Source organism: Haliaeetus albicilla, chromosome 2, assembly GCF_947461875.1.
Source record: "Haliaeetus albicilla chromosome 2, bHalAlb1.1, whole genome shotgun sequence".
Taxonomy (NCBI): Eukaryota; Metazoa; Chordata; class Aves; order Accipitriformes; family Accipitridae; genus Haliaeetus; species Haliaeetus albicilla.
This window is the reverse complement of record NC_091484.1, coordinates 61,652,557-61,680,273: the sequence shown is the minus strand read 5'-3', so window position 1 is coordinate 61,680,273 and position 27,717 is coordinate 61,652,557. Positions and strand designations below refer to the sequence as shown.

The 27,717-nt window shown below is 39.1% G+C and overlaps 1 protein-coding gene across 2 annotated transcripts in view; it reads left to right on the top strand.

The window, feature by feature from the left end:
• The first annotated feature begins 1,020 nt into the window (after positions 1–1,020).
• Positions 1,021–27,717, top strand: part of PRTFDC1 (phosphoribosyl transferase domain containing 1) — a 50,173-nt gene continuing 23,476 nt past the window's right edge. The window contains exons 1-3 of one of the 2 annotated variants that reach the window (XM_069777161.1): positions 1,021–1,380; positions 5,423–5,529; positions 9,647–9,830. In XM_069777161.1, coding sequence (XP_069633262.1) covers positions 1,273–1,380; positions 5,423–5,529; positions 9,647–9,830 — 399 coding nt within the window. In that variant the 5' untranslated portion in view covers positions 1,021–1,272. The remainder of the gene's footprint in view (positions 1,381–5,422; positions 5,530–9,646; positions 9,831–27,717) is intronic. The other variant, XM_069777169.1, reaches the window with a different exon arrangement.

Below are 27,717 nucleotides of genomic sequence, written 5' to 3'. Positions count from 1 at the left end.
CCTACTGGATTGGTAAGAGCCCCTCAGGTATCACTAAGCATATTTCATTACGCCCAGGTCTCCCCTGAAAGCAACTTTTTCTTCCTTTAATAATATCTAGTATAAGAAAGGCAGAATTCTATCAGTTGTATATTTAACAGATAAATACCAGAAATCATAACCAACTTTCACTTTTAAGAAAGTGAAAGCTGCGATTTTACCCGCAGTGGACTGAGAGGCTGTTAGCATTTTTCCCAAAAGAAGGGATACAAAAAGAATAGAGCAAGTCCACATTTGAACTTCTTATATGGGAATGTAAAGGTAGACAATGATAAGAGCAACCCTAGAGAAGAAACAAGCTCCTTCTCATCTGTGAGGCTGTGAAAGCAAAATAATAATAATAATTTTAACAGAAATGGATGGGGGATGGCAGAAGGCTGCACGGTTCCTGATCTATTTTCCTTCTACTGGACAAACAGCATGAGCGACATGGCGGCGGGCTGCAGGCATTAGGAAGACATGGCTTGCTCCAGCATGTACACAGTGGTGGGGAAGAAGGAGCACCAGTTCAGAAGTCAGCAAGGATGAAAAGCAAGATTAACGGACTATTACAAGTTTGCTTTCTGGCATCCTTTTTTCTCCCTAGGGTATAAGCAAAAACCTGTTAAAATGTCAGTTTAACCCACAGCCGCTCATTCTTATCCACTCTGGCCTCTTACCTAGCTCTGTCCAAACCTTTCCACCATCCTGCCAGCCTGTCACTAGTGCTGGCTCCTTCAAGCCGTACGTACCTACGCCTGTAGCTGCTTCCATCTCACTTCGCAGGCAAGGCTAACCCGCCGGCAGACCCCGCTGTGCCCCGCGCGGTGCTTTCCGAACACCTATCCCACCCGTGCCTCTCCACACAGTTCAGCTTACGCGTTACACTCCGGATTGCCTCTCCTCTTGAGAGACCTTTAGCAATTAAGTCTGTCTTGTCACGCCATAAGAAAAGCTGATGAGTGCCTGTCTGGTGAGCCCCGGGCGCCGGCGGGCACACCGCAGGCTCTGTTCCCCAGGGAGGCGGGGGGACCGGCCCCAAGCGCAGGGGTGCAGCCCCAGGCCCCCGGGCCGGCCCCCTCGGCGCCCCAGAGCCCGGCGGCCGCCAGGCTCCTCCGCACCTTCCCACCGCCGCCGCCCGCCGGGCGCAGCTGCGGGCGCAGCCCGGCCCGCGGCACGGCTCCAGCCCCGCTCCCCCGGCCGTCCCCGCCCCGCCGCGCCGCGCCGCAGCCCCTCGGGCGGGCGCGCAGGAAGATGGCCGGGCGAGGCGGGAGCAGCGCGGCGGCGCGGAGCAGTGGAGGCCGCGGCGTTGTGGTAAATGCAGAGCGTCGCCCGGCCCGCCGCGGCCGCTCGCCCCCCGCGGTGCGCGATTCCCCGAGCCCCCCCCAGCCCCCTTCTCCGCCGTTCCTTCCCGCCCTCCGCCGCCATCGCTGCCGCAGACCCCGCGCCGCCCGCCCTTCAGCGCGGCTCCCCCGCGGCTGTCGCTCCCGCGGCGCTATGTGCTTGACCCCCCCACCCCCCCCGCGCCTGCCCGGCCCTTCCCTGCCGGTCCCCGGCACCGCTGCGCTCCCTGCCTTGCCCCTCTGCCCGCCCCGAGGCCGCCGCCAGCCCCCCCGCCTGACCCCTCACGTCCTTCCCGCCCGCGGAGCCGCCCTGCGAGGGTCCCCGCTCGCTCCGGGCTCGCCCGGCCGGCCCTTGGGCCGCGTCCCCTCACCCTGCTCCCGTCCCCGCGCTTGCGTCCCCTCACGCCTCAGCCCTGCTGGGGCTGCCGGAGGGGGTGGGTGCCTGGCCCTGCCCGCGGGCTGCGGCGGGAAGGTGCGTGTGGGGCTCCCCGGGCTAGCGGCAGGCAGGGCCGGCCGGCTCCCCAGGCTTCACCGGGCTGTTGGCTCCCGCCGTGAAAGTACGGTCCTGAATTACCGGGAGCGGCGGCTGCGGCTGTGCGTTGAGATCAGGATCCCCAGGGATCCCGGCGTGTCTGGCTCTCCCCGAACCGCTTAGAGGCCTTTGAGGATCTGAGAGGGCCGTTAGGCAGCCGTTAGGCAGCCCCTTAGTCTTCCGCGGTGGGAAAAAGCCCGAACTTTGGCAGTGCGTTTTGAGTACCTGTGGGGCTGAATAAATGATGCAAAAATGAACGGATATGCTCCTTCTTCTGAGGGACAAACCAGATCTTCCTGTGAAGCAAATACCATCACTGCCACCGCGTTAGGTACACTCTTATTTCATTGTGGCGCTGGGATTTTAACCGAGTTGCAGAGCAGCCGCCCAGACCGTGGCCCAGAGCTGAGCGCTCTGCGTAGGCAGCGGTTACACCCTGTCCACGCCAGCGTTCCCTCCATCCCCCTTGCAAAGAAACCCGTCGCTGTGTGTTCAAGCCCTGTCTGAAACCACCGCGCACCAACCACCTCTCCTGACACCTGTGTCATGAATGACATTTTTAAAGTGGGTGACTATGTTTAGTGCCAAAGCGAAGATATTGCAGAGGAGGAAATGAATGCTCATAACTATGTTCTGCTTGATTTCATTTCTTCTGCTTGCTGCACACATGCGCTCCCTAACGCCCCCCAAAACCAACCAAAAGTAAGGCCGGTGCACTTTGATTTAAGTTTACAAAAGCTGGATTTTGCTTGGTGCTTGCTCCCTTATTTTATACCAAAGCAGAATCCAGATCATTGTTGCTTTGAAGCAAGTACTGTGCTCAAACCTCACATGTACCCACTTTACCAGACAACAAAACTAGCAATGTTCTTCCAAAGGTGTTGCAATTGAATGTCTCCAGCTTCCCTTATGCCTCAAGGGAATGCTTTCCGGTATTGCCATGTATTTGTATTCCTTTTTGTATATATTCACATCAACTTTTTAAAGACCTGCTGAAGAATTTCTGCTGGGCTGCTTGAACATGGCAAGCCTGAACTTTAAAAATAGCTCTTTCTTTCACTGTAGGACTTTTTTTACACGCTTGTGTACCAATATATTTAGTATATATACTTATTTATCCAGTTGAATACTGTCTTTTTATTAAACAATCACAAATGTTTCCTTCATATTTTCAAGGGCTACAGCCAGAAGTAAAAAGAAGTTGAGTTTAATTTGGGGAGGATATTTTTTGATGCTTAGCTGTGAAACTGAGGATAATTGCACTTTTTCATTCTTTCTTTTTTTTTTTTTTTAAATCGACAGGCTGAATGCTCATAATTTATGGTTACTTGAAAATGTCCATAGCATAATGCTGTGAATAACTTCAGGGTAAATGAGAATTTCTAAGCCTTATTGTTGGGAAGTGCCTGTTTAAAAGAAAGAAGAATATGGAATAGGCTTATTATATTAGAAAAATAATTAATTAGAAAGTACATATGAATTTAATCTTACTTGTCAAATGCCAGTAAGCATTTATAAATGAGAACTTCTATATTATTGCAAAGTGATGCAGTTTATGTTCTAATCAAGAGAACCAGAAGCATAGATAGGAGAATCAAAATTCCATCCTGATCCTGTTTCATAAAGGACTTATTGTAACCTAAGTAAAAGCTATTGGTTTGTATGAATTCTGAAGCAGTTGCCATCCATTTAGTGTGATCTTCTGCATCACACTAAAAACATGCAATTTGATGAGAATGCATAAGTAAGCAATACTGACAAGGGTTCTTAGTGGGTGTTTATAGTACTTACGCAATTTAAAGCACTATCTGAAATGGTTTCATTTTATGTTAAAAAGCTTTTGAACAAAACCATTCCAGACAGTTCATTGCTACAAAATGTTTAAAAAGTGTCAGCTACCCTTATGTACTGAAAGTGAAGATGGCAAAATAGGCTTCCCAGGCCTTCTGCATCAGTGTTTCTGGATCAAGATTTGCCTCTAATTAAAAACTTTGCCAAGCAGGATATTTATAATCTCCTGTTTCTATAGAAATGAGAAACATAACTAAGTAACTTTTTTCTTATGTGTAGTTTCAAGGCTTGTGTAAGTCAGGGGAAAAAGCTTTCATTGATTCCAGTGATCTCCGAGTCATGCTCTTTATGGGCAAATGTTTGGTAGTGGTTACCAACATATAACTTTTTTTGATACAGAAACTGTTGGGCAGAGTTAAGAAAACATGACAGTTGAGGTGTATGTAGCTGTCAATGAATATGCAAAAAACTCCCAACCAAACAAAAATCCATGAGGCAGAACATTGTTTCAGTACAGCATGAGGCAGGGCTACACCTAAGTTCAAGAAGACTAGATGTGGAGGAGCAGCTCAACGTCAAATATGTTGTGTTAGCCTAGATATTTTTAAGACATGGTTTATTGCTCTATTACATGAAATCATAAGCAGAGGTTAGTTTCAGTGACGGTCCTTTAACAGCTAGATTTAGCAGAAATGCCATTAAGACATGCACTTGACAAAGGCAGGTTTCTCACCATTTATCCTTCTACTCAAGGTTCATGTGGCCAAGCTGTAGAAAGAAGAAAGACAGTATGAGACTTGAGGAACATGGTTCTAAAGCAAACCTGTTAGGTTTCACTTTTTATCCTGAACCAGTACTGAAGCAAAGCTTCGTAATGATTCCAAGATACCGTGTGAACCTGTGGGTCTTGTCTTTCGTAAGGAATTGTGAAAATTGTTGGCTTGGAGTTTCTTTAGTTCTTATGCTGATGACTTTGCATCTTCAGAGCTTCCTGAAGGCTTTGCCTGTTGGCTGATTTTTGCCCTACTTAATCTCTACTGCCATAGTATGCTGTGGGATCTGCTAATTGTTGTATCCTGATACTTATGAAACTAACATATATTAAATCTGTAAAATATTTTGTCTGTAAATGTCTGAATTTACAGACTAGCTGATAGTGAGGTGACATGCAAACATTTTGTAATCACTTATCTTTGATGACTTATCTAAATTAAGAACCTCACCTTTGGCAAGAAGTACAGTCTTCCACTGATTTGTACAGATACCATCCATGAACCACATAATTTATTCTCCTTATGTGCTGTTTCATCTGTAGAATATTTATTTATTTATGTGCGACTTTAAAATACCTTAAGACTTTTAATCTCACTGTCTGAATATCCCATTGGAGAATCCCTTCTTACTGGAAATCTTACATTTGCATTTCGAGTTTGAAAGTAGTAAGAAACTTACACTTGCCACTAATTTATTATTAAATATTTCCTATTTCAATCTAGTTGTTTGTAATTTCAGGTGAAATTTCCCATGTTCTCTGGGGAAAAAACTGTAGCATTTGATTTCTGAAATATACTGAGAAGCAAAATAATTAATAGGAAAAGTGAAATAGTAAATTATAACTGGAAGAGAGTATGTCATATGATTAATTCAGCCAATAGAGTGTACTAGAACACTGATTTTGTATCAGTTACATATTGTCAAACACCATGAAGTATTCTTAACAGTACTATTTGATATGCAGATTTCAGACAATTGGCCTGGATACAGTCTGGATTTGTTCACTTATCCTCAGCACTACTATGGAGATCTGGAATATGTGCTCATACCTCACGGCATTATTGTTGACAGGTATGTGTAGTTTGAATGTTACTAAATAAATTCTTTGGTCAGTGGTATTATTCTTTTTTATAAAGCCTGTCATCCACAGGCAGTGTGTATAACATTTGTCCTAAAATATTATATTAGCAATTATAAAAATACTTTTATTTATTTAATTTGGAAAGTAAATAAATGCTTGAAGGTTAGGAAATGCTAGACTTGTAGTTGCCTTTGCAACTCACTGTCTAATTTCTTTCACGTAATTTCTGATTTGGGCATTGAATTAAACAGAGGTCCCACAAAAAGGAGAGTGTGATCGCATAGTGAAATTGGCATTGGAATGTAAATTACAAGAGAGCTGAACTGCAGGTGAAAGGGCAAGTACAAAACTTTCTATATAGTTATACTTGAATGTCCCACTTGCACTCTAACCATCCTGTGTTTTTAATATAAAAAGGATGTGGTGGGTTGACCCTGGCTGGGAGCCAGGTGCCCACCAAAGCCGCTCTATCACTCCCCCTCCTCAAATGGACAGGGGAGAGAAAATATAATGAAAGGCTCATGAGTCGAGATAAGGACAGGGAGAGATCATTCACCAATTACCGTCACTGGCAAAACAGACCTGACTTGGGCAAAACTAATTTAATTTATTATCAATCAAATCAGAGTAGGGTAATGAGAAATAAAACCAAATCTTAAAACACCTGCCCCCCACACCTCACTTCTTCCCGGGCACAGCTTCACTCCTGAATTCTCTACCTACCCCCTCCCAGCAGCGCAGGAATGATGGTTACGGTCAGTTCATCACATGTTGTCTCTGCTGCTCCTTCCTCCTCAGGGGGAGAACTCCTCACACTCTTCCCCTGCTCCAGCATGGGGTCTCTCCCATGGGAGACAGTCCTCCACGAACTTCTCCAATGTGGGTCCCTCCCATGGGCTGCAGTTCTTCACAGACTGCTCCAGCATGGGTCCCTTCCATGGGGTGCAGTCCCTCAGGCACAGACTGCTCCAGTGTGGGTCCCCCATGGGGTCACAAGTCCTGCCAGAAAACCTGCTCCAGCATGGACTCCTCTCTCCATGGGTCCGCAGGTCTTGCCTGGAGCCTGCTCCAGCGTGGGCTTCCCACGGGGTTACAGCCTCCTTTGGGCACCCACCTACTCCAGCATGGGGTCCTCTCTGGGCTGCAGGTGGATATCTGCTCCACTGTGGACCTCCACAGGCTGCAGGGGGACAGCCTGCCTCACCATGGTCTTCATCATGGGCTGCAGGGGAATCTCTGCTCTGGTGCCTGGAGCATCTCCTCCCCCTCCTTCTTCACTGACCTTGGTGTCTGCAGGGTTGGTTCTCGCACATGTTGTCATTCCTTCCTCCTAGCTGCAGTTTCTATTGTGCAGGGTTTTTTTGCCTTCTTAAATGTGTTACCCTAGAGGTGCTACCACCATTGCTGATGGGCTCGGCTTTGGCCAGCGGCAGGTCCATCTTGGAGCCAGCTGGCATTGGCTCTGTCGGACGTAGGGAAAGCTCCTCCCAGCCTCTCACAGAAGCCACCTCTGTAGCACCCCCCGCTACCAAAACCTTGCCACACAAACCCAATACAAAGAAGAAAAAACTACGTTCAGTTATGTACAACTTTGGCAGCTCCCCAGTACAAATGCCGATTAACCTAATGGCTCCTGACTGCACCATTGACTTCTGTCATTCAGCACAACCAAAAAGTGTGTCATGGACTGTTCGGGTCCAGATGCTAGGTTTGGAGGGTGGCAGTGGGAAAGCTTGATCATCACTCATTCCTTACCTTGTAGTAGTTCCTGTGTGCTCTCAGTGTAGGCATTTGATGGTGCTTTGGTATTTGTGGTAGTCCAGCTCAGTGTTCATGGTCAGTTATTATTTTGACATGCTGTTAAAAATCTTACGAAAAAGTTACAAAATGGAAACGGTAATTTTCAACAGTGTATTTATTGGGAATTTCATGGGACATTTTCAGCCTGCAGCTCTCTACCTACCACATTTAAACAGCCAGTTGCAAGTACTGAAATTGTTGGAACTCCTTGAAAGAAGATTGTAAACAGCCATCATAAGGAAGAGTTATGACTCTTGTATTTGTTTTTAAATACAAGCTTTCTTTCCTTGCCTTTTCAGTTACCATTGTGTTTAATTTTTCATCTCTTTTGGTTAGAGTCAACTGACTTTTAATTCCTCTTTTTTAAATAAATATGTTACAACTTCAGTTCTCATAGAATTCAATATAAATTTGTTTGAAGTAAGCATTGAACTACAGTTTTGTTTTTATAGTCCAGCAGAATGAACTCCACTGGTTTTTCTTACTCCAGCAGAAAAGACTGATTCTGTTCTAATGGAAAAGGACGCAGAACTGAATATATTGTGATCACGCAAAATTTTCATGTAGGAAGAAGGCTCAGCACTTAAAAAAATTATCTTGTCAGTTGGTAGCAATTAAATATAGGTTAAAAAACTGGTTTGTTTTTATTTAGAAATTGAAATTAGTACATTTGTCTATGCTGAAGTTCATGCTCTTTTAAAATACAAAGTGGTCTTTGGAATTTTTGGAAATTTCAGCTCCTCAAACAATCTGAGGAAGAATATAAGAAAAATGAAAATCACCAGAGAAATGTTTCCTCTTAATGAGAGGCTTTCACCATTATGCTCAGACTTGACAAAAGATGATAAAGACTGTTTTACTAATCTTCAGTGAAGTAATTGAAAGTCTTTTACTAATCTTCATTCTTATATCAGGAAAAGGATTTGTATATTTGAGGTCAAGCAAGATGATATAATGATATCTTCTATTTTTTTGAATCTAAAAAATACTAATTGTTGCTATATGGAATTTACTTGAGCATTGCAAATACCAAGATGTGAAAATGAAGTGACAGCTTTTGCTCATAACTAGTATATTATCTTCAATTTAGAGCTTATTCTTTGGTACATGCACATATGTAGATTTCACTAAAGTTCAATGTATTTTTTTAGTGGCAAATGCATTCCCATTCCTCCCACAGTGGGTAGAGAAAAAAAATACAAAAAATGTAATCATGAAAGACATGGGATAAATTATAGGATTATTTAATAAATTGCATCCTGTCAAGAAGTCCACTGTCATTGAAACTACTGATATAATTCAGAGAGCTATCAAAGAACTTGCCCGTGAAAGTGTTTACAGAAAATAATGCACTGAGCTGTTTTTCCTCAAAACATGAAACGATATTGTTCAGTTTTCTGTTGATACTTACTTTATATCTAGAAATGACCTGGTACCCTGTTTTAGGTCTAGAAATGCCATCTACCTTGTTCTTTAGAAAGCAAAGCTACTGAAGAAAAGCATTCATGTTTATTATTTTTATCTTGAAAATTTTTATACTATCATATGGCAGAAATGTGTATCTTTTGGTTTCAATCATCTGCCACGTTGTGTTTGCAATGCAGAATTGTCGGAGAGAAGAGAAAAGGAACCCTGCAATTCCAGGTTAACTACAGCATAACCTTGATTATTCTCATGGTGTGACCTTGAACAAGTCACTTCAGCTCTTTGCACTCTTCTTTTTTTGCTGTATGAAATAGTGATTATGTACACTGTTTATAAAATTTTGATTAATGCTATATTTCTTTATAGTATTTGTGTATATTTTTATTAAAATTGTAGGGGTAGCATCTTCCAAAGCCTATCAGTGTGAAATATTTCTAATAATTGTCTTCCCTATATTTCACTTAATTTATTGTTCTTGTGTAGTACTAACATAAAAAGTTAGGGGATTTTACAGGAATATTTTATATTGATGTTTCCTGTGAGGTAAAACTGAAGGCTAAGTTGCATTCTTTACTCCAAAGTCTCTGAAATGCTTATGAATTCAACATATGCTGAGATGTGCTACCTTCTTTTCTATAACTGGGGAATTTATGCATTTAAGGTTAACAAGTTCGATTCACGTGCTTTGCATCTTGTATCCATCACTCTATATTGGCCTACTATGAACTTGATCCAAACCCAGTCAAGTCAAGACACTTAAACAGACTGTCAGTCAAGCTATATACTCACCATAGTGTTTCTTTGTAACCCCATGGAAAGCATACCATGAACTTACAGAATCTGTATCTAATGTTATTTTATCCTTAATTTTTTTTGCCCCAGGACAGAGCGATTGGCCAAAGATATTATGCAAGACATTGGAGACAATGATATTGTGGTTCTCTGTGTCCTCAAAGGTGGCTACAAGTTCTGTGCTGACCTTGTGGAGCACATCAAAAATCTCAGCAGAAATTCAGAAAGGTTCATCTCCATGAAAGTTGATTTTGTTAGACTGAAAAGTTACCACGTAAGTCAACAACTTATTTATGTAGATTCTGGTTGTATGTTCACAACAAATAGTGGAGTTTTGTAAATGGGAAATTTATTTTTTTTCCTCCAAATTATAAGAAACACAGTGTGAAAAATATTTTTGTTTGAAAAACCTGTGAGGTTTTCTTTCAAAATATTTGCTCATGTCCCTTCATAATTCATGGATAGTATGAATGAGGATATGAAGCATCCTCAAGCTGTAGTTTTTTATTTAGTCTGTCTTCACTTTTGGGCAGAAAATTATTCAAGTTTCCATCATGTAAAATGTCAGCATGTTGTTTGTTCTCAAAATCCTCAACAGTTCTCTCAAGTTTATTCCATGTTACTTCATTTTCCACCCCCACCTCCACATAGTCTGGCATAACTGCAACATGATAAATCTATGTCTTATTCTAAATGTTTAATGCTAAGTAAATAAAATGCTTTCATCTTCATAACACACAGTTTACATAGTAGCTAAATACACCACTAGATGTTGATAGTGTTTTATAAGAAAATGAAACAAGCCATTGAACCAAATTCAGTGTTGAATTAAGGATCAAGACTTCCTGTTATCTTCAGAGGAAATTATGCAATAATGATTCATTTGTTTCAGTGAGGCAATGATAGTGAGATGACCGGCCTTTTTTTAGAATGTGTAATTACAGTTTCTATTTACATAAGCTATGCATTTATATTCCACCTTGTAGTGCACACTCCATAGTGAGGGAGCATTTCTAGAAGTAAGTTGTCCTAGAAATGTCTGAGGAAGTACACTATATAAATGGAGTGATAATACAGTTTCTCTCTGAGCACAAATGCAACTAGCTGAGTCCAGTAGTTCCCACAATAACTAGATCCTTTCCACAGACAGAGGTTGGTTGGCTGGCATTTTGCTCTGACCCCAGTGACCATAAACTTTTCCTAACTTTCACAAATCCAGTCTGAATTTTTTCCATCATGGAGGAGAAGTGGATGAGAGCCTTTTGTAGCCATTTGGTTAGGATTTGGTCCTGGGACTTCTCTTTCAAAATTCATCAGGCCTATGAAGGACATGTGCAATACTAATATTACACAATTTCTAGGTATTTAGCAGCATTACAGAACTAATTAATAGAGTAAAATACAATGTTTGTCTCACATAAAGGCACATGGAAATGATACTCAGATTTTTTTGATGTAGTAATGATAGCCCCTCGATAATACTTCTTGGCGAATAGTGGAGTTACTTAAACTTTTTTTTATTTTGCACCTGGCATATAGGTAATGCGCATGCTTTTCCTATGGGGTTCTCTCTTATCCAGTATGAAGATACCCCAGTTCTTTCCTTGGTGACAAGTCAACTCTTATTAGCCATAACCCATAAGCAATGAGTGGCAGGAGGTGTATAGCGGAAAAGTGTGGAAATCTTCACGTCATTGCTTAGGAAATAAAATAAAAGCATGTTATATCAAGCTGAAACTGCAATACAAATTTTTTTATGCAAGGATGCAATTATCAAGATCAAGTCCTAGATGATCATAGCATTTAGTGGCTGTGCATATTTTGGATCTTAGCCTCATGCTTTAGCAGGAAGGTAGTGCCTTCCCTAGAAATAGTGCTTGCATCTAGTTTTTAGAAAATAAATCTTTTTTTTTTCTTGTAAGTGTTTCCAAACAGATGTCATGTATTTAGAGCCTGAAGCTGTGCTTTATTTAGTGCTTGGAACAGTGCTTGATATTTGCCTGGTCCTGAGAAGTTAAATGACACTGCGGTATAAATTTGAAATTACATTAATATTGGTAAATTCATCCCATGAGATATGCATTAATGTAATGCTGCCTAAAGTACCAGTGCCACTACCTGCCATCCTTTGTGTTTTGAGTTATTGTTGTGTCCTGTCCTATCGCAGGTTTTAGAGTATGTACCCTTGTCAACGTAGCTGTGGTCAGAACACTTAAGGAACTCACTGTTACTAGTTTGAGTGACTCTTCATCCCAGCCTTGTTTGAGACTCCCAAATCCTCCATGTCAGTTTGTTCTGTAATAACATACCTCTCACAGTCTTTTACACTTTAATCAGAGGCAAATAATTACAGTTTTAGAGGTAAGACTCTACATGAACTCTTGGATCATCACCAGTTCCACTCCTTTGCTTCCCTTTGCCTTTTCTGTTCCACTTTCTATTAAGACTTATTACTGTTCTTTCTTTTTATCCCTGTTTTATTTTATAGACGCTGTTCTTCTTACATTATTTATCCTGCTTCCTTTTACTAACTGTTCTCTGTTTCTCTCCTAAAGGGAGTCCTGCTGCTCTCAATATACTTCCTTCAGATAAGTCTCCCTTCCCCCCTCCAGCTGTTTAAATCCAACAACTAATTTCAGCTCAGACTCATGGGATTTTTGAATTGTCTCATTCCAACTTCAATACTGAGAGGTTAGTCAATTTTTAGAGGTTGCAATTTAAAGTGCGATTTCTTGGTTTAATTGTGTAGCAAAAATGGGCTGTAATTGTGACCCAAAGTCAGATCTTGGCATCAGTGAAAGTACATCTTAACTGCGAAGTATCAGTGGAAAATGTTGTACTTTGATGTCTGGCATACAGACACGATTACAGGAAAAGGAGATTGCAAATATGACCAGCTTTACATGGCTCTTTGCTTTTCAAACCTGTCATCATATTCCAGAGTTCAGACACTTCATTAGTATGTTAAGATCTGCTTTCAGATCAGCTTTTTAAGTAGCTAAAAGTTGGGCATGTAAATTCTTTTTTAGACTTCTTCATACAAATGAATTGATTTTTTTAAAAAAAGCATAGTATATTTAGATTCTCTGGATATTAATGAGATGAGTGGCTGCTTGTACTTCCATAATCAGGATGGTTTTATCTGGTTTGCGAAGTACTGACATATGTGCCTAAGCCTGGACATTTTCATGAGAAACTTTCCTGTGTTTTACAAGTGGTGTCTTGTTTCATTATCTCTTGATTCATTATCACGTCAGATTACTGAATTTAGTACGTATACGGGTAATGTGGGAAAATACCATTTGATTATTATTTTTAGAGGAAACAAAGTGAAATCCAACTTAGGAAACCATAGCCTAAAAATAATGTGGTTATACTGTTTATATTCTACAGACATCAGTATTAGTTCTTACACAGTTAATAGAATTCCTGCAACTGAAACTGGAGTTGCAGCCTTGTCTGAAAGCATATTTTTATTTCCTCTAGAAATCAAACTGTTTTTTTCCATTTCTTTAGGGTTTTTTTCACTAGAATGCTAAAATGATACAGTAGAGAAACTTAAGGAGTTTACACATGTGGACAGAAACTTATAGGCTCAGGTACACATCAATAAAGAAAAAAATAGGTGTGCTTAATTGTAAACAAAGTTTACATCTACAAATTGAGAAATACACGATTTACAAATAAACACTTGATAATGTTGTTATAGCTCACATTTTTAAGGCTTCTTAATTAGTAAGAATGATATTAAAAATAATAATGAAATGGAAAGGAATCATGACTGGAAGATATGTGGATAGTTTTTCTCTACAGAAGTATGATTTTTGGAGAATGCCGTTTCTTGTAGACTTACAGGTGATATGATATACTTGTTCTCATTTTAATTTTGTGTATTTAAATGAGCTCAAAATAAGGAGATTGTTTAAGTGGGGATTTGATTAGAGGCTGTATGGTGACTTTACAAGCTTCTAGCACAGTGGGAAAATTAAAAGCACCAAGGTGAGAGTTAGAAAATATGATTTCAGAAATAAACAGATATGGAAGTATCATGTAGACTTAAGGGTAAGAGTCAGGAAGTAGATAGAGAGGAAAATAAAATCCAGTGATGGAAATTTGAATGAGAAGCAGCAGCTCTGAGTTTCAAGAGGCAGGGAAGAGAAAACTTTTTAAAATTAACTCAAGAGTAGTGAAGCAATAAGTATAGTGGGTAGACAAGGAAGCACTAGAACAGACCTCACATGAAATATGATGCAGGTATAGAAAGCTGCATGCCAGGTTTTAGGGGAAAAAAATGTATTCTGGAAACACTGATGTAAGAACTGATAGAATTTGGCAGCTTCTTAGATATTGAGTTCTAAGACAACAGATTTTAATATAACATAAATTAGGAACAGTGGAATTGACTGCAGAGATTTTTGAGTTTAGAACTGGATGAATAAAATTTAATATATTCAATTTTCACTATATTGAATTTTTTCCTGAGTGATTGCTCCTCCACAGGGAGTCAGACCTCTAAAGTTGAAAAGAGGTGAGAGTTTCAGATTGATAGAAGAATTCAAAATTATTTTCAGAAACATGGTAGGTTGAAGTCAAGGATGAAAAGTAATGGAGGAAGAAGTTGGACTTGGGAATATCATCTAAGGAGAATGTGACACCAGCAAGAGAGGTAAGAAATATGGATCCAGAAATTCTTTAATATGTTTGTGATATTGATACCTTTAGCAGATTAAAGCACTACTTAGGAAGAATTCAGAGGGAAGTACAACAGAGGAAGCAGGAAGGTGTTTTACTAGGGTGTTTACAAATTAATGGATAGGGCTAGACAAGAAATAACAAAGGGATAGAAGGATGTGGCTGTCATGAAGAGAAGGGCTGAATGGGATATGTTTTAGCAAAAAACCATAGCACAAGAATGATAGCAGAAAAGTAGAGTGTCCACAGACAATAATTAGAGCTTCTCTTTGTTCAGTGTGGAAGAGACAATTTAGGGCAGGCTAATAAAGGTAAAGGTTGAATTAGAGCTTGAGACAGAAGAGGTGTTCTGGCTCATCAAGTCTAATCCCCTACTAATGGATGCAACAATATAACCTAATCCTGTTCCATGGGTATGCCAAATGTGATCTTTAAACCAAAGCTCAATTTTGAAATGGAATTGGAAAAATTAAGTGGAGAAGCAGAAGAAGTATGCAGAGTCTGTAGAACTTTCTTGAGAAGTTTTCAGCAACCTGTCAGTAGAAGAGAAAGTAAATGTGTGTGAATTAAGACTTCTTTAGTGGACAGATGATGGAAGCTAAAAATCGAAAGAATCATGCTAAGACTCATTCTTGAAACTGGTGGGGGGGGTTGGTGGAAGAGAGGAAAAACACCACATACTTTTATTAGGCACATCAGTGTGCTTTCTACATGCATTGCTACCTGTTCTTGTGAAACATTTAGTATTCCTATATCGTTATCCATAGATGTCTATTTAATTCTCTTAATTATCATATTTTACAAAGTAAGTATGATAGTAAACCTCATGTTTTGGGGAAGGGCAAATGAATCTTGGTGGCATAGCTTTTTTTCACTGAAAACCACGGAGAGATGTAATAGGAGTGAGATTGATACTTTTCCTTAAGACTTTTGTGATTTCTTTGGTTATCCCTGTGTGGATTAAAGTGACAGAAGACCAGTCATCTCTGTTCTTTTGAAATAACACTGTCATAATAAACTCTGGTGCTTTGAATAACTTTGAGACCCCACTTGGAGTACTGCATCCAGCTCTGGAGTCCTCAGTATGGGAAAGACATTGACCAGTTAGAGTGGGTCCAGAGGAGGGCCACAAAGATGACTAGAGGGATGGAACACCTCTCCTATGAAGACAGGCTGAGAGGGTTTGGGCTCTTCAGCCTGGAGAAGAGAAGGCTCTGGGGAGACCTTATTGCAGCCTTTCAATACTTAAATGGGGCTTACAAGAAAGATGGGGACAGATTTTTTAGTAGGGCCTGTTGTGATAGGACAAGGGGTAATAGTTTTAAACTAAAAGAGGATAGATTCAGACTAGATATAAGGAAGAAATTTTTTACAATGAGAGTGGTGAAACGCTGGAACAGGTTGCCCAGAGAGGTGGTAGATGCCCCGTCCCTGGAAACGTTCAAGGTCAGGTTGGACCTCTGAGCAACCTGATCTAGTTGAAGATGTCCCTGCTCATTGCAGGGGGGTTGGACTAGATGACCTTTAAAGGTGCCTTCCAACCCAAACTATTCCATGATTCTCTGAAATTGTGCAATGTGTTTCTGAAACAGGATAGTAGAGGAATTGTTGGTAATCAGATTATACATCATAGTTGTTAATTCCATCTTGAGCACAGATTATTACAAAATATTGATCTGTTTTCCATATAGTGTCTGAATTGTGGATTGTAGAAGTGCATTTTTCATCTTCTGATGTCAAGAATATATCGTTGAAAAGCATCCTGAAAAATATAAATGAACTTCAAAGGAATGTTACTTGAGTCACTTGGAGGAAATTTCCAGAGGATTTTGTGGATTTGGTCAATTCATGTAATTCTTTAAAAAGAATACATTATTTATGGTTTCCAGAACATAACTAATAAAAAAATGCGACCTCTGAATTGTAATCCATTTACAATGGTTGCACTGAAGTCTGTTCACAAACAAAGCCATTGATATGATGCTTCCTCTTCAGCCTCCAGTTGTTTGAAATACATTTATGACTGTTTGTTATTAATCTTGGCATAAACAGGACCATTAGTGCTGCAAAATTCTGAAAACAAGCAACAAACCAAGCATTGTTGAGCAGAAATCTGAATGTTTTTGCTATATGAAGCCATGTCAGTAAATAGTTTTGCTAAATCTCTCTGCTGTAGGAGTAAGGAAACAGAGGGATTTTATAGTGAGTAAGTTGAAAGCCGGTTGATAAATATAGTAAAATAATTTATTTTTCTGCTGTGTAGCTTTACTTTGCATACACCATTACTAAATACTTATATCTTAAAAAAGACAACAGCGTGAAGCATCAGACTATAATCAGAGTAGAGAACGGTGTAAAATGACATTCTTGCTTTGCATAATAACCTGTTCTTACTCACTATGATTTTACTGTATGGAACTTGTTTTTTAAGATCACTATGAACTTTACATCTGAAAACAATATGTTGTAATCCTGACCCTAAAAAGCAAGTAATTTCAAAATAGTTTTATTCATTTAACAACACAAAAAAACCCAACTAAGCTTATTGCTTGCATTGAATGATTAAAATCGATATCCAGACTCTACAGTAGTGTTACCATAATTGCTTTTCTCCATGCCTGTGTGTCATGAAAACACAACTTATGATCTCCTGAGAAAAGTGCGCATCCTGAGATAAAAGAGAATCCACATTAGCTTTTGTACTTACAGGATTTCTCTTGGGCAGGTTGTGAGTTCCCGTTATTTTGCTTCATGCACACAGTTTAGCTGATGTGCATGAAGCATGTCATCTTCTTGATGCTGAGTAACCATGGAAGAATTACAAATTGGAGCCTACCTGGTAGAATGAATTCCTATCAACTTTAAGGCCAAATTCTGCAATAATTTCACAGGATTGAACTCTGAATTACCAATTTGACATGCAAATAAATATCTTCAGTGCAGGCAAAATGTGGTTTATTCATTTAATTTGGAGAGAGGTTGTGCGTGTACTAGATGTTCAAAAACTAAAACATACTCTTTTAACCTTTTTCAGATGCATGGCTTGCAGTCAGCACTGTAGACAGTGAACATCTGTACGGAGAATTTTGCAGCATGATATACTTTTAGAAGCTAATGGGCAACAGAAATATGACATTTAGTCCACAGAAGCTACCAATGTCAAGGATATAGACCTTAAAGTTGTTGCAGTTCTGAGAAATGTGTTCTAGTGATTGTAGACAGTGCTGCCTAATAGATGTCTTATGGACAAGCTAAAGATGAGAGATTTGGGACTAGAAATCTACTCCTAGAATTGCCAAAGGGATTTTATCTCTGTGTACTTTTCTACGTCCATGAATGGATAAAATGGCATTTGCATCCTAAAGTAGTAGTATCTTTCTGAGTAAAAGCTCTGTGAAATGCTCAAACCTGCTAAAACGAGTGAGTAAAAGGTCCTTTACAGTTCCAAGCCGAAGATACTCCCAAGTCTTAAGTAGGCACTGATGTTATCTCTATATCTTTGATGCTTCAGTTATTTCCTGAAACTTAGTAAGACCAGAGATGGTTAAGAAGGTGAGGAACAGTGGAAAGAGATCATATTTTGTGTGGAGAGTATGTTTGGGGATGATACAATTCACAGTCCTAACTGTGTCCAAATGTTCATTTTCCAAGTGCTAAGACTTGTTTAAAAATAGAATATTTTTCATGAAAGAAACAAAAACACTTCTACATGCAGCAGTGTCTTACTGCAAAATGTCAGCCTCAGAGACACTAAAGCTTTTCAGAGAAATAGCTGAAAATGCGTTAGCAGCGGAAGTTGTCCCAAAAGCTTATTCTTGCAAATAGTTGATGAATTTTTTAAAGAAATTTACAAAAATGTAATGAGAAGAACAGCAGTCTCATTGGTTAAATTATGGCTGGTGTTATTAGTAACAGCATGATTCAGGCAAATTTGAGAATAAACTCTCCTGCTAGATTCATCTTCACATCAGGTACAGATAGTTAGTGGTTTGGTGTGAAAACTGAGACACTGGAAATGGGTCTCTTTTCTGATTGTATCTGCACTGGCTGGAACAATGACAGTCTCCAGTTCATTCCTCAGTGACTGCAGTGCCTTTCTGCCAGTCACACTTGCCAGCTCAGCTGCTTCTGAGCACTTCCTAACCTGTCTCAGCCCAGATGAGACCAGTTATGAGAGACTTTCTATTTGAACCGCTTCAGCTTGCTGGATTCATTTTTACTGACCCAGATGCACATATGCATCTCAGCCTGCCAGTAGCCCCTGCCAGAGGGAGAGTTGCAAGCAGCTGGGAACAGCTTGTAGGCAGTAACTTCTTTAGTCAGCACAGCTCTTGCTGGAAAAAGAAGTCTGCTCATAGTCAAGGGATCCTCGCTACCAAGTGTGCAAGCCTCAGACTCCTCTCTTCTTTATCTGAGAGATGCTCCTCAGAGGTATCAGAGGGAGCATGGATATTTCAACCCTAATTATTTTTGTGAACCAACCTACTTTTCATAGTGTTCTAAGGCAAACTGAAGAAGGCTGTAGTATATGTAATAAAATGTGACTTTAAATTCAGTGTCATGAAACTTCTTAGATCTGGAGGCAGATGCTCTCCTTTCTAGGCATTTACAGTTTCCATTTAACGTGATGGCAAAGTTGTGAGATATGAGAGCTTAAATTCGTCACTCGCTCAAGGCTGTCTTGAGTGTAAGGAGGAAGAAAGTATTTCTGATTTAAGTTGTTTTAATTAAAACATGCAGTATTTTCCTGTCGGACACCGCTGGGGGGCTTGGAGTGTTACTAATAATATAAGTAGGCATTAATTTGTGGGCATAGTTCAGGAAAGGTCATAATAAGCCTATCATACAGTCAGTTTATCAAGTTTATCTGTAATGTAAAACTTACTCATAGAGGGATGATCTCTGTAACTGTATGCATCAGATAACACACCTACACACCACTTAAATATGTTAGCACCATCTGAATTCTTAGTGATTTTTTTTAAGTATGAGTAAGTGTTTCAGTGACTCACATATAAAAGATTTGGGGGAACCAAACAGCTCAGCCGGGGGAGAACTGAGTAGGAAGCAGCCTGATTGCCATGGGGACAGAACGAGAACAGATGTGGCAGTGAAGGCAGAATGGCACTGAGCTGTGTTACAGCTCTCCAGCAATATCAAAATATTGGTTTAAGGCATTTATGGGGCGTATTAAAGCAAGTAATGACTTGCCCTGTCAAGATACTTTTCATTTTTTTCTATTGTTCCCTGCTTAGGTATTACCTTCCTTTATACCGATTTGTGATTTTTAGCTGTGGAATTCTTTTTTCTAACTGAAAAAATTTTACAGTTTTCCTGTGTTGTGGGGTGATACTCTGCTCTTCTGGACTTCAGATCTAATGCAAACTCCACAAGAGGTATTTTCTAATCTTTTTGGAGAAATTTGTCTCCCCAAGGGCCACATTTTTCTAACAAGCTGTAATGTTTTCTTTTGAAAAATGTTTTCCAATTTGAAATAAATGTTTTAGATCACAGTATGTTACAGAGGGTACAGCTACTATGTATAAATGGAGTTTTAGATCTGAAGTTCATTTTTCTCAAGTTTCTTTTAATATAGTTTTCTCATGAGCTTAAATCTTCGATATTTTTAAGTAATCCAGGTTTCTGGAACATCTTAACATTTGAGACCATGGATGGTTTTAAAATTGGTCAGTTTTAGAACAGAGTCAAAGCATCAAGGGATTTCATTAAAAACATTGAAGAGGTCATCTTTTCAAAGAGTTAGATTCTAAAGTTCCCCTGGATACAATATTTGTTGTAAAGCGGTGGTTTGTTACAAAGCCTAAAAAATTGAAGTTTAATCTTAGTAAAATATTTTGTTTCATGTTCTGCCAAAAATACAGCAAGCTACTACTAAATAATGACATTTGCAGCAATACTGTATGTCATCATTAGGAAAGACTATAGTCTATATTTTCAGTCTGCTTCACAGATTTTTACAGTGACAGTGAGGTAGGCTCTTATGTATAAGAAAGGTCCAGAACATAATGGTTGCTAGTCCTGTTGTACAAATAAGATCTGATGAGTTTGAAAATTTTGTGACATGTTTATGCATTGGAAAAATATCACCTTGATTACTTATTTGGATGCTAATCATACCATTTAGTGCATGTTTTTTTATATCAAGATCTGAAATGGGGCAAAATTAATTAAAAGAAGCCGGAGGGTTCTAATTTTCCCAAGGAATTCTATGACTCCCTTTTACTGGCATCTCTTAAATGCTGTTTCTTAAAACAGATCATAGCATGTGTGATGTTCATGCAGTGCCACACCCCAGGGGTGCTGTAAGGCATAAAACAAAAAGATTACTTTAAAGGATGTAGCAATAACAAGAAGTACTGTATTATTGCAGTGCTTATCTGTGTGACAAATACAAAATTCTTTTTCTTCCTCATTTGATAGACAGAAGTTAGAATATTTAAATAGAGAAGGGATACTATAAAATAACCTTGCAAGAAAACTCACAAAGGTGTGAGTCAAAAGTTTCCAAGTTGTCACTAGCCAAGGGACTAAATGTAATGGTGTGAAAGAGAGCTCTACCGAGCTGTAAGAGTCAACGATACGCTAGACTCCAGATTGCTGGAAGGGACTAAGCATTTGAGGTTTTTATCAGTCTCATCTTTTGTGAATTTGCTTACACCTATCTATCTGTTTTCTCAGCCTGTGGCTATTTGACAAATTTGAAGATTCTTCTCCTACCTTCCTTTTATCACCAAATTCTAGGAAGTGCAGATAGTCAGGGTCAGAAGGTTAGTACTTTGTACTTAGTCTAGAGAAAGCAGTTTTCTCTTGTGCTTGCAGAATCCCCCAAAGGGACAGGGGTTTTAGTACGGAGCTACAAATTCACTATACGATTTTTCACGGTGTTCATTTACTTTTTTTCATTACTTTACAGCACAATTAAAAAAATGGGATAAGATTGTATGTATGGATCTAGTAGTGCCCCAACTGGCATGCTGAGACCTTCTGTTGGTGCTGGGAAACATGATTTCTAGTTTTGCTGCTGTAATGCTCATGTATTTAATGCTAAACAGTAATTGGGTAAAAGACAGATACTCCAATTAATGTGGACTTGAACCCAAACTGACCTTTTCCTAGCAGAGTCCAGTATAGTGGGCCATAGCATCCTTGATGGCCTTTATGATTTTTGCATTACCATAGCATAGTAACAGGAGGAAGATTTTCCCTACTTTCTTTGGCTTATGGTGGTCTTCTGAGAGCTGAGGAAGAAAAGAAGCCCAAGTCTCCTATTCCAAGAATGTGGGCTTGTATTACATTATTATCACAAAAGGTGGAAATGCTTAGTGCTGCCTCCTGGCAGTCCAAAATGAGTACCTGAGTAGGATTATGGCAGTTCTGGAGAGTATGCTTACTAAATTGTTCTTCTGCCTGTAAGTTTTAAATCTTATTTGCCTCCCATCTCTGGAGACAAAGTATGTGGTCTGAACCTCATCTCATGCAACTGAACAGCCTTATGAAATTGTTGGTACCTTTTGTCATCCTGGAACACATGCAGATTTTATTTTTATGTTTTAAATATTATTTTACAGAATTAAAAAAAAGTTATAGTACAAGGAAACCTCAGACTACACTCTGTGGAAAGTAAACTGAGTTTTGAGGATATCTTGTGTTTCTGATTTATATGCAGTTCAAAACATTTGGTATCACATGTTCTTGATTTCAGTTCTTGCTGATCTTTTTAAGTGTACAGGTGCTGTTTGTGCCATATGGTTATATGTGGTGCTGCAATCTTACTGCCTCATTCTTAAACAAAATAACCCATTGAACCAATACCAAGCAAATATATAAAACTTAATTGTTAAAACAGAAAGGAAAATTTATTGTCTATAATCCTTATTAGCCAAGTTAACTGGTCTAAATCCTACTGCAGTTTACAACAGTTGGCCCTTTTCCTGTAGAGTTACTTCATGTTTATGCCAATAAGACTGAAATCATATCTCTGTTTACAGATTTTAAGGAAACTTTTACCCACAATAAAATTACAGGGGTAGATCTTGTATGCAGTCATGGTTTTAGAAAATTTGTTTGAAAATATTTGAAATATCTTTATTCTGAATATCTACAGAACTTATGGAAATATAGTGTTGAACACATGCTTCCAGCAAAATGGAAGAGTGTAAAGATTTTACAGCTTTTAATATTTGCCCCTAGCAAATATGTTCTTAGTTGCAGTTATAATCTGTATTAACCTGTGTTAACTGCATTAAGATTGCATGTGAGTTCACCTTTGTTGATGTCTGAGAGTACACACACGAGAGATCAATTCCAAATGCCTTGACCGGGAAGGGAAAAGCTTCAATGGCAGTTTATGCTTCGTTAGATACCAGAGAATCTCCATGGAAGCAACTCCTATAGGGGATGAATTTTCTGGTATCCATCTGTTTCAAGATACCTTACCTTCTTTAGATTAAATACAGAGAAGGCATGCAGGAGTCCGGGTACGCAAGAAATTACTGAATGTGTGAACAGATGATTGTAAACAATCCAATTTATTAAGTTTAATAACTTACTGCTGCCCTGAGAATTGTTTATGCTGAATGATCTGCCTTGCTTTTACAGCAGGGAAGAAACATACACAGGTGTTACCACAGGTCAGCTGATAAGGAGTACCTTGCTGTCAGTAAGTTCATTGTTTGTCTTTCTCTGTCCAAAGCCAACTTCCTCATTGCAGAACTCTGGCCTTCCCTGGAACTGGATAGACTAGCCTGAATTTGAAGCACTCCCAAACCTGTATGGTAGAGCTTTTAGTTAAGGAATAACAGCAAGGAAGAACAAGAATAAAAAATAAGTGAAACCTTCAAATTAGTAATGTTGCAGATCTAACCACAGAGAAGTAAAGTATGTCTTACACTGTAGTAACTAGAGCTCTGATAGATGTACCTACACCAGTTTAAAATTTACTATTGCAGGTTATCATGGCAATAGCAATAAGGCAGATCTCAGTGCAGCATAGTCAGTGGTGTGGTTACCAGGCAGCTCAGGAAGGCAGCTTTAAAGCTGACCATGATATATGAAAACTGTCAGTGCTTCAGTGCAAATGTACCATTACTGTCCCTGCGGGATAGGTGATGTTCTGACAGTGGGTGTAGGCCAGTTTACTGTATTTGATTTCCAGTTGGTTCAGCATTGTTGGCTTGTTTGCAAGGTACTCAAAGCACTTCTTACAAATGTATCAGTGACCTGGCACTTGATTATTTTGAATGTGGGTGTGCCCCGGAGGTTGCAGTCTGCCCTTTGGTATACATTTCATTCTGGGGAAGGGAAGGCATGCTTTCCAGTCTTTACTGGGAAGCGATCCATATCATTCTCACTCATTTGCACAAGTCTCCAGCTTAACTACTTACTAGTTCTCCTCTGAATGTTGCTACTTAGGTCTGGATGGTCCTTCTAGTTGCCTGCCATGAAAACTATGACAGTCTGTGTTCTGACCTACAGTCTTGAGGTCCTTTGTTCCTAGCTGTTCTTCTTTAGAGAAGAAATCCAAAACGGTATCAGTTCAAGTGTATGTTGCTTGTAAGTACAGCATCTTATGTATTACCAGTCCACCGATGTTCTTCTTACTTCTTCTGATATACTGAGAATAATTTCATAGCCTATACTTTATATATCAGTTTGAATTTACCTAGTAGTCAAAATAGGTTAACAGATGATGTAGATGCCAGGCTGACACTTCCCCGACCAACATACTCATATATTGAAGTACTTCTCAGGAGGCAGGCTGCAAAGCAATGAAGTTTCATACTAGGGTGTCAGCATCCAAACTGGAATGTCAAAATTTTCATTTTAATTATTATGTTCATGACTGAGATGGTAGACCATGGTCATGTAGCAAAAGGTATCATAATTATTGAATAGTATATAATTTCAAAGCAAAAGTCTTTATAATTGCAGATAAATCTATCTAAACTCTGCCAACACCTGCAATTAATTTCTGCAATGCTATTTTTTAAGTGCAGAAAGCTTAATTATATTATGAATCAGTTTGCTGCAGCTAAGTCACATAGAATTAATTTCTATTTCAAAGCTGTGTGAGAGACATTGCTTCTGTGGTTTCATTTTTTGAAAGATTTTAACTGGAAAGTAATTTCTTGTCATATCTGCTCTGTTTTCATCTGAGCATTACTTTTTCTTAACTGAAAAACATATCTATAATATGTGTTACTTTGTATGCGAGAGTATACAGTTCTGCATTGGTTTTCTGTCATTTTCAATTTCTGTTGCAGCAGTGCATTGTAGCCATGTCTCTGAAAACATATATCCATGCCATATGTCAGTTGTGTCGATGTGATGTTTCAAAGTCTCAGCTTTACTGTATGAACTACCAAGAATTTTGTTCAAATCCTCATCCTTCATTAACTTGGTAAATGTCTTTTCCCCTTTGGCTTTAATGCCATCCACCATGTTCCCAGTGCTCAGCAAGGTTTTTAGGAAGAAAATAATTGATCTCATCTCTTAAGCTGGGATTCATCTCACCTAACTTCAGATTTCTCACAGTTAGATGTCTAGGTCTAAGTTATTTGCTATAGATTTCCCATATGGTGAAATAGATTATTTACGTGATCAATCTTGTTTTCTCCATTGATTATGAAGGAAGCCCAGGATGCATAGATTTAGATGTCTTAACCTTCAGATACCTAAATTAGGAACAGAGTAATCCTGTCTTTAATGAAGACATTTCAAGGTCACGGGTCACCCTGTGAGAACAGAAGCAGCATAGACCACTTGCAGTTAATGACAGTCTTAATGGAAAATAAAAAGGTGAGGCCAAAGTGAATGTGAAGACTGAACTCCTTTCTGCTTTAGTGGACGTGTCGCACCGAACCTATCGGTTGAGTGGTGCTTGACTCTTGCTTTTCAAACTCTGCCAGTTGTGGGTATAAGTCAGAAACCTTACAGGCAGTAATTCTGTCCTAACCATTTCACTTACTGATTAGGGAAGGGTAAGGGAAGCCTTAGAGATGCTCTATATTCAACAGCTTGAGGTTCCAAGGGACAACTGAAAGTGATGGTCTGTCAATCACTTCTTTTTGGTCAAAACCTTCCTGGAAAACCCAGTTGTAGGAGATGGGATGATGGTGCGAAGTAAGAGCATTGTCCTCAAGGGAATCCTCAGGTTGGTGGATCTGCTGTATCACCCAAGTGGCAGAAAGCAAAGTAGAACAGGCCTGATGGTCACATCCTTTGTTAACAGTTTCCCCGATGAATTTTGGGAGAAAAAGGTAATCACATTTCTTTCAAAGAAATTCCATATGAACTCTGCAGACTATGGTAACTAGATGTGTGATAATGACCTGGTGTCCATATTTCATAATTTAGTTATGCATTTAAACTGTTATGTTAGAGCTACTTTTTTGCCATGATTAAAGAATCTTTGTTTCACTGAGCCCAGTATTAATGTACTCCAGATTCTGTTTCTTTAGAAGAGTAACAGATGTTCACAGTTTGGTGCAATTTTCAGATGAGCAATGCTGTTTTTAATGAATTTTCCTGAGACCACCCAACTCATTTCACTTGTAACTTGAACTATGTCCAAGTGTTGAACTCAGGAGATGTAAAAGAGATGTAATAATTCTGTGCCCCACCCAGTTCAAAAGACATGACTTAGTATAGACGGAATTTAAATATCTATACTTCCAATCAACATAGAAAGTCAAAGTTTTATCTTGCATGCCGTGAAAAATGGAGGTGGAAATAACAACTTTCTTGCTTTCATTCACCGAGTATTCATAGGGTCTGAAGATGTATATTGACAAGATCTGAATGAAATAAAATTATAAAACAAAGATGTACAGGTGAAAAAGCACAACACAGCAAGTAAAAACAAAGAAATTAAGATTTATCCTGAAAAATGCAGATTTATTAAACATGGAAAAAAATCAGAAACGCAGTATTAAATATAGCTTGGGATGAGGTGTAGGGATGCAACAGAATGCATCATGTCTTGTTAGAAACAGCTGCAATAAATTTTGTGCTGCGTTAACCAAAACATAGCGTGACTTAGATATGTCTCTATCTGGGACATTATATTTAGTGTCAAGCATTTAACAGCAAAACTTGTGTTGATAGGGTTTAGGGATGTTAGAAAGCAAGTATGAAGAACTTTGGGTGACGGGAAGTGAACCTTTAATTCATGTCTCTGCATTTATAAGAAGTCCTAGAGACTCAATCATATCAGTTTTGTGAAGGTATGGAACAACTCCCGAAGGAAAAAGAAGCTTTTGAATGACTTGAGACCATGAAAATTAAACTGAATCGACAGTATTTGTACTGAATGAAACAGATGTTTTTTCTTTCCTGATACTTATTGTATTTTATACTTAACATTTAGTGCAGTGTTATTTTGAGACTATAAACTGAGAACTCAGAAAAAAGTATTGAAAGGTTCCTATGGCAACCATAGTGTGCACATTATCTATATGAACATTATGATTATGGTAATGTGATGTCATAGTATTGAGTCTTGCTGTTTGGCAGGTATGTATTTTACAATATGAGTTAATTGATGAATGTAAAGACACTTATAAATGGCATTAAAATCTATGATCTGAAATTTTTTTTGGAAGAGAATTGCCCTACTGCATGATACAAGTAATTTCTTTAAAATTCTTTAAAGCACCTTGTCTGGAGGGTTCTGAGCTGCATTTTTCTATGTGGTTTTTAGGGACAGTGAATACTCAGCCCTGTCCTCTGACAGCAATCGTTCTCCAGTCAGAAGATGAGGATTTTCATAATTGTGTGCAGTTGTGTCACAACAGCTAATGTGTGAATACGCAGATTGACGGGTTGCTGTGATCCCCCGGCTCTCAATGGCTTTTGTGTTTTCTTAACTGCTTGCCAGCAATGAAGATGCTATTTCAGCATCTTCCTTTCAGCTGTAGCCAGAAATACCAAATGCAAAGGAAACAGTGCTGCTATGAAGACTGCTGAAAGAGATTTTTTTTTAGTTAAAAATAAATTCCTTAATCATTGCACCTCACTGTTATCTTTTTTCCCCTCTCTTTTTTGACTAGCAACTAATGGCAAACTGCCTTTTCAGTAATTCTTGTGTGTTGGTTGTTAATGAAATTCCAGACTTTCTCATTTGGAAATGAAAAAATATTTTGTTAGTGCCTTGGTTACACATGCCAATATTAGAAACTGTCTGCTTTTTATAGTCTTATAATAGTCTTGACCTGAATATGTCCCTGACTTTTGAAGAGTGATCTGTCTTGCTCTACAACAAAAGGCTTATGCTTTTAAGCCTGGACTTAAAATCTTCTCTACCTCCACTTCTTATTTAGTTTTAAAATAATCTTCTGAGGAAATCAGTTGCTTCATTTTTTTTTGTTTCTGTTTTTCTTTGCAAAAATAAGATAAATGTTGAAATTTATATTAGAAAACATATGGGATGTAACCTTTGTTCCTGCTTT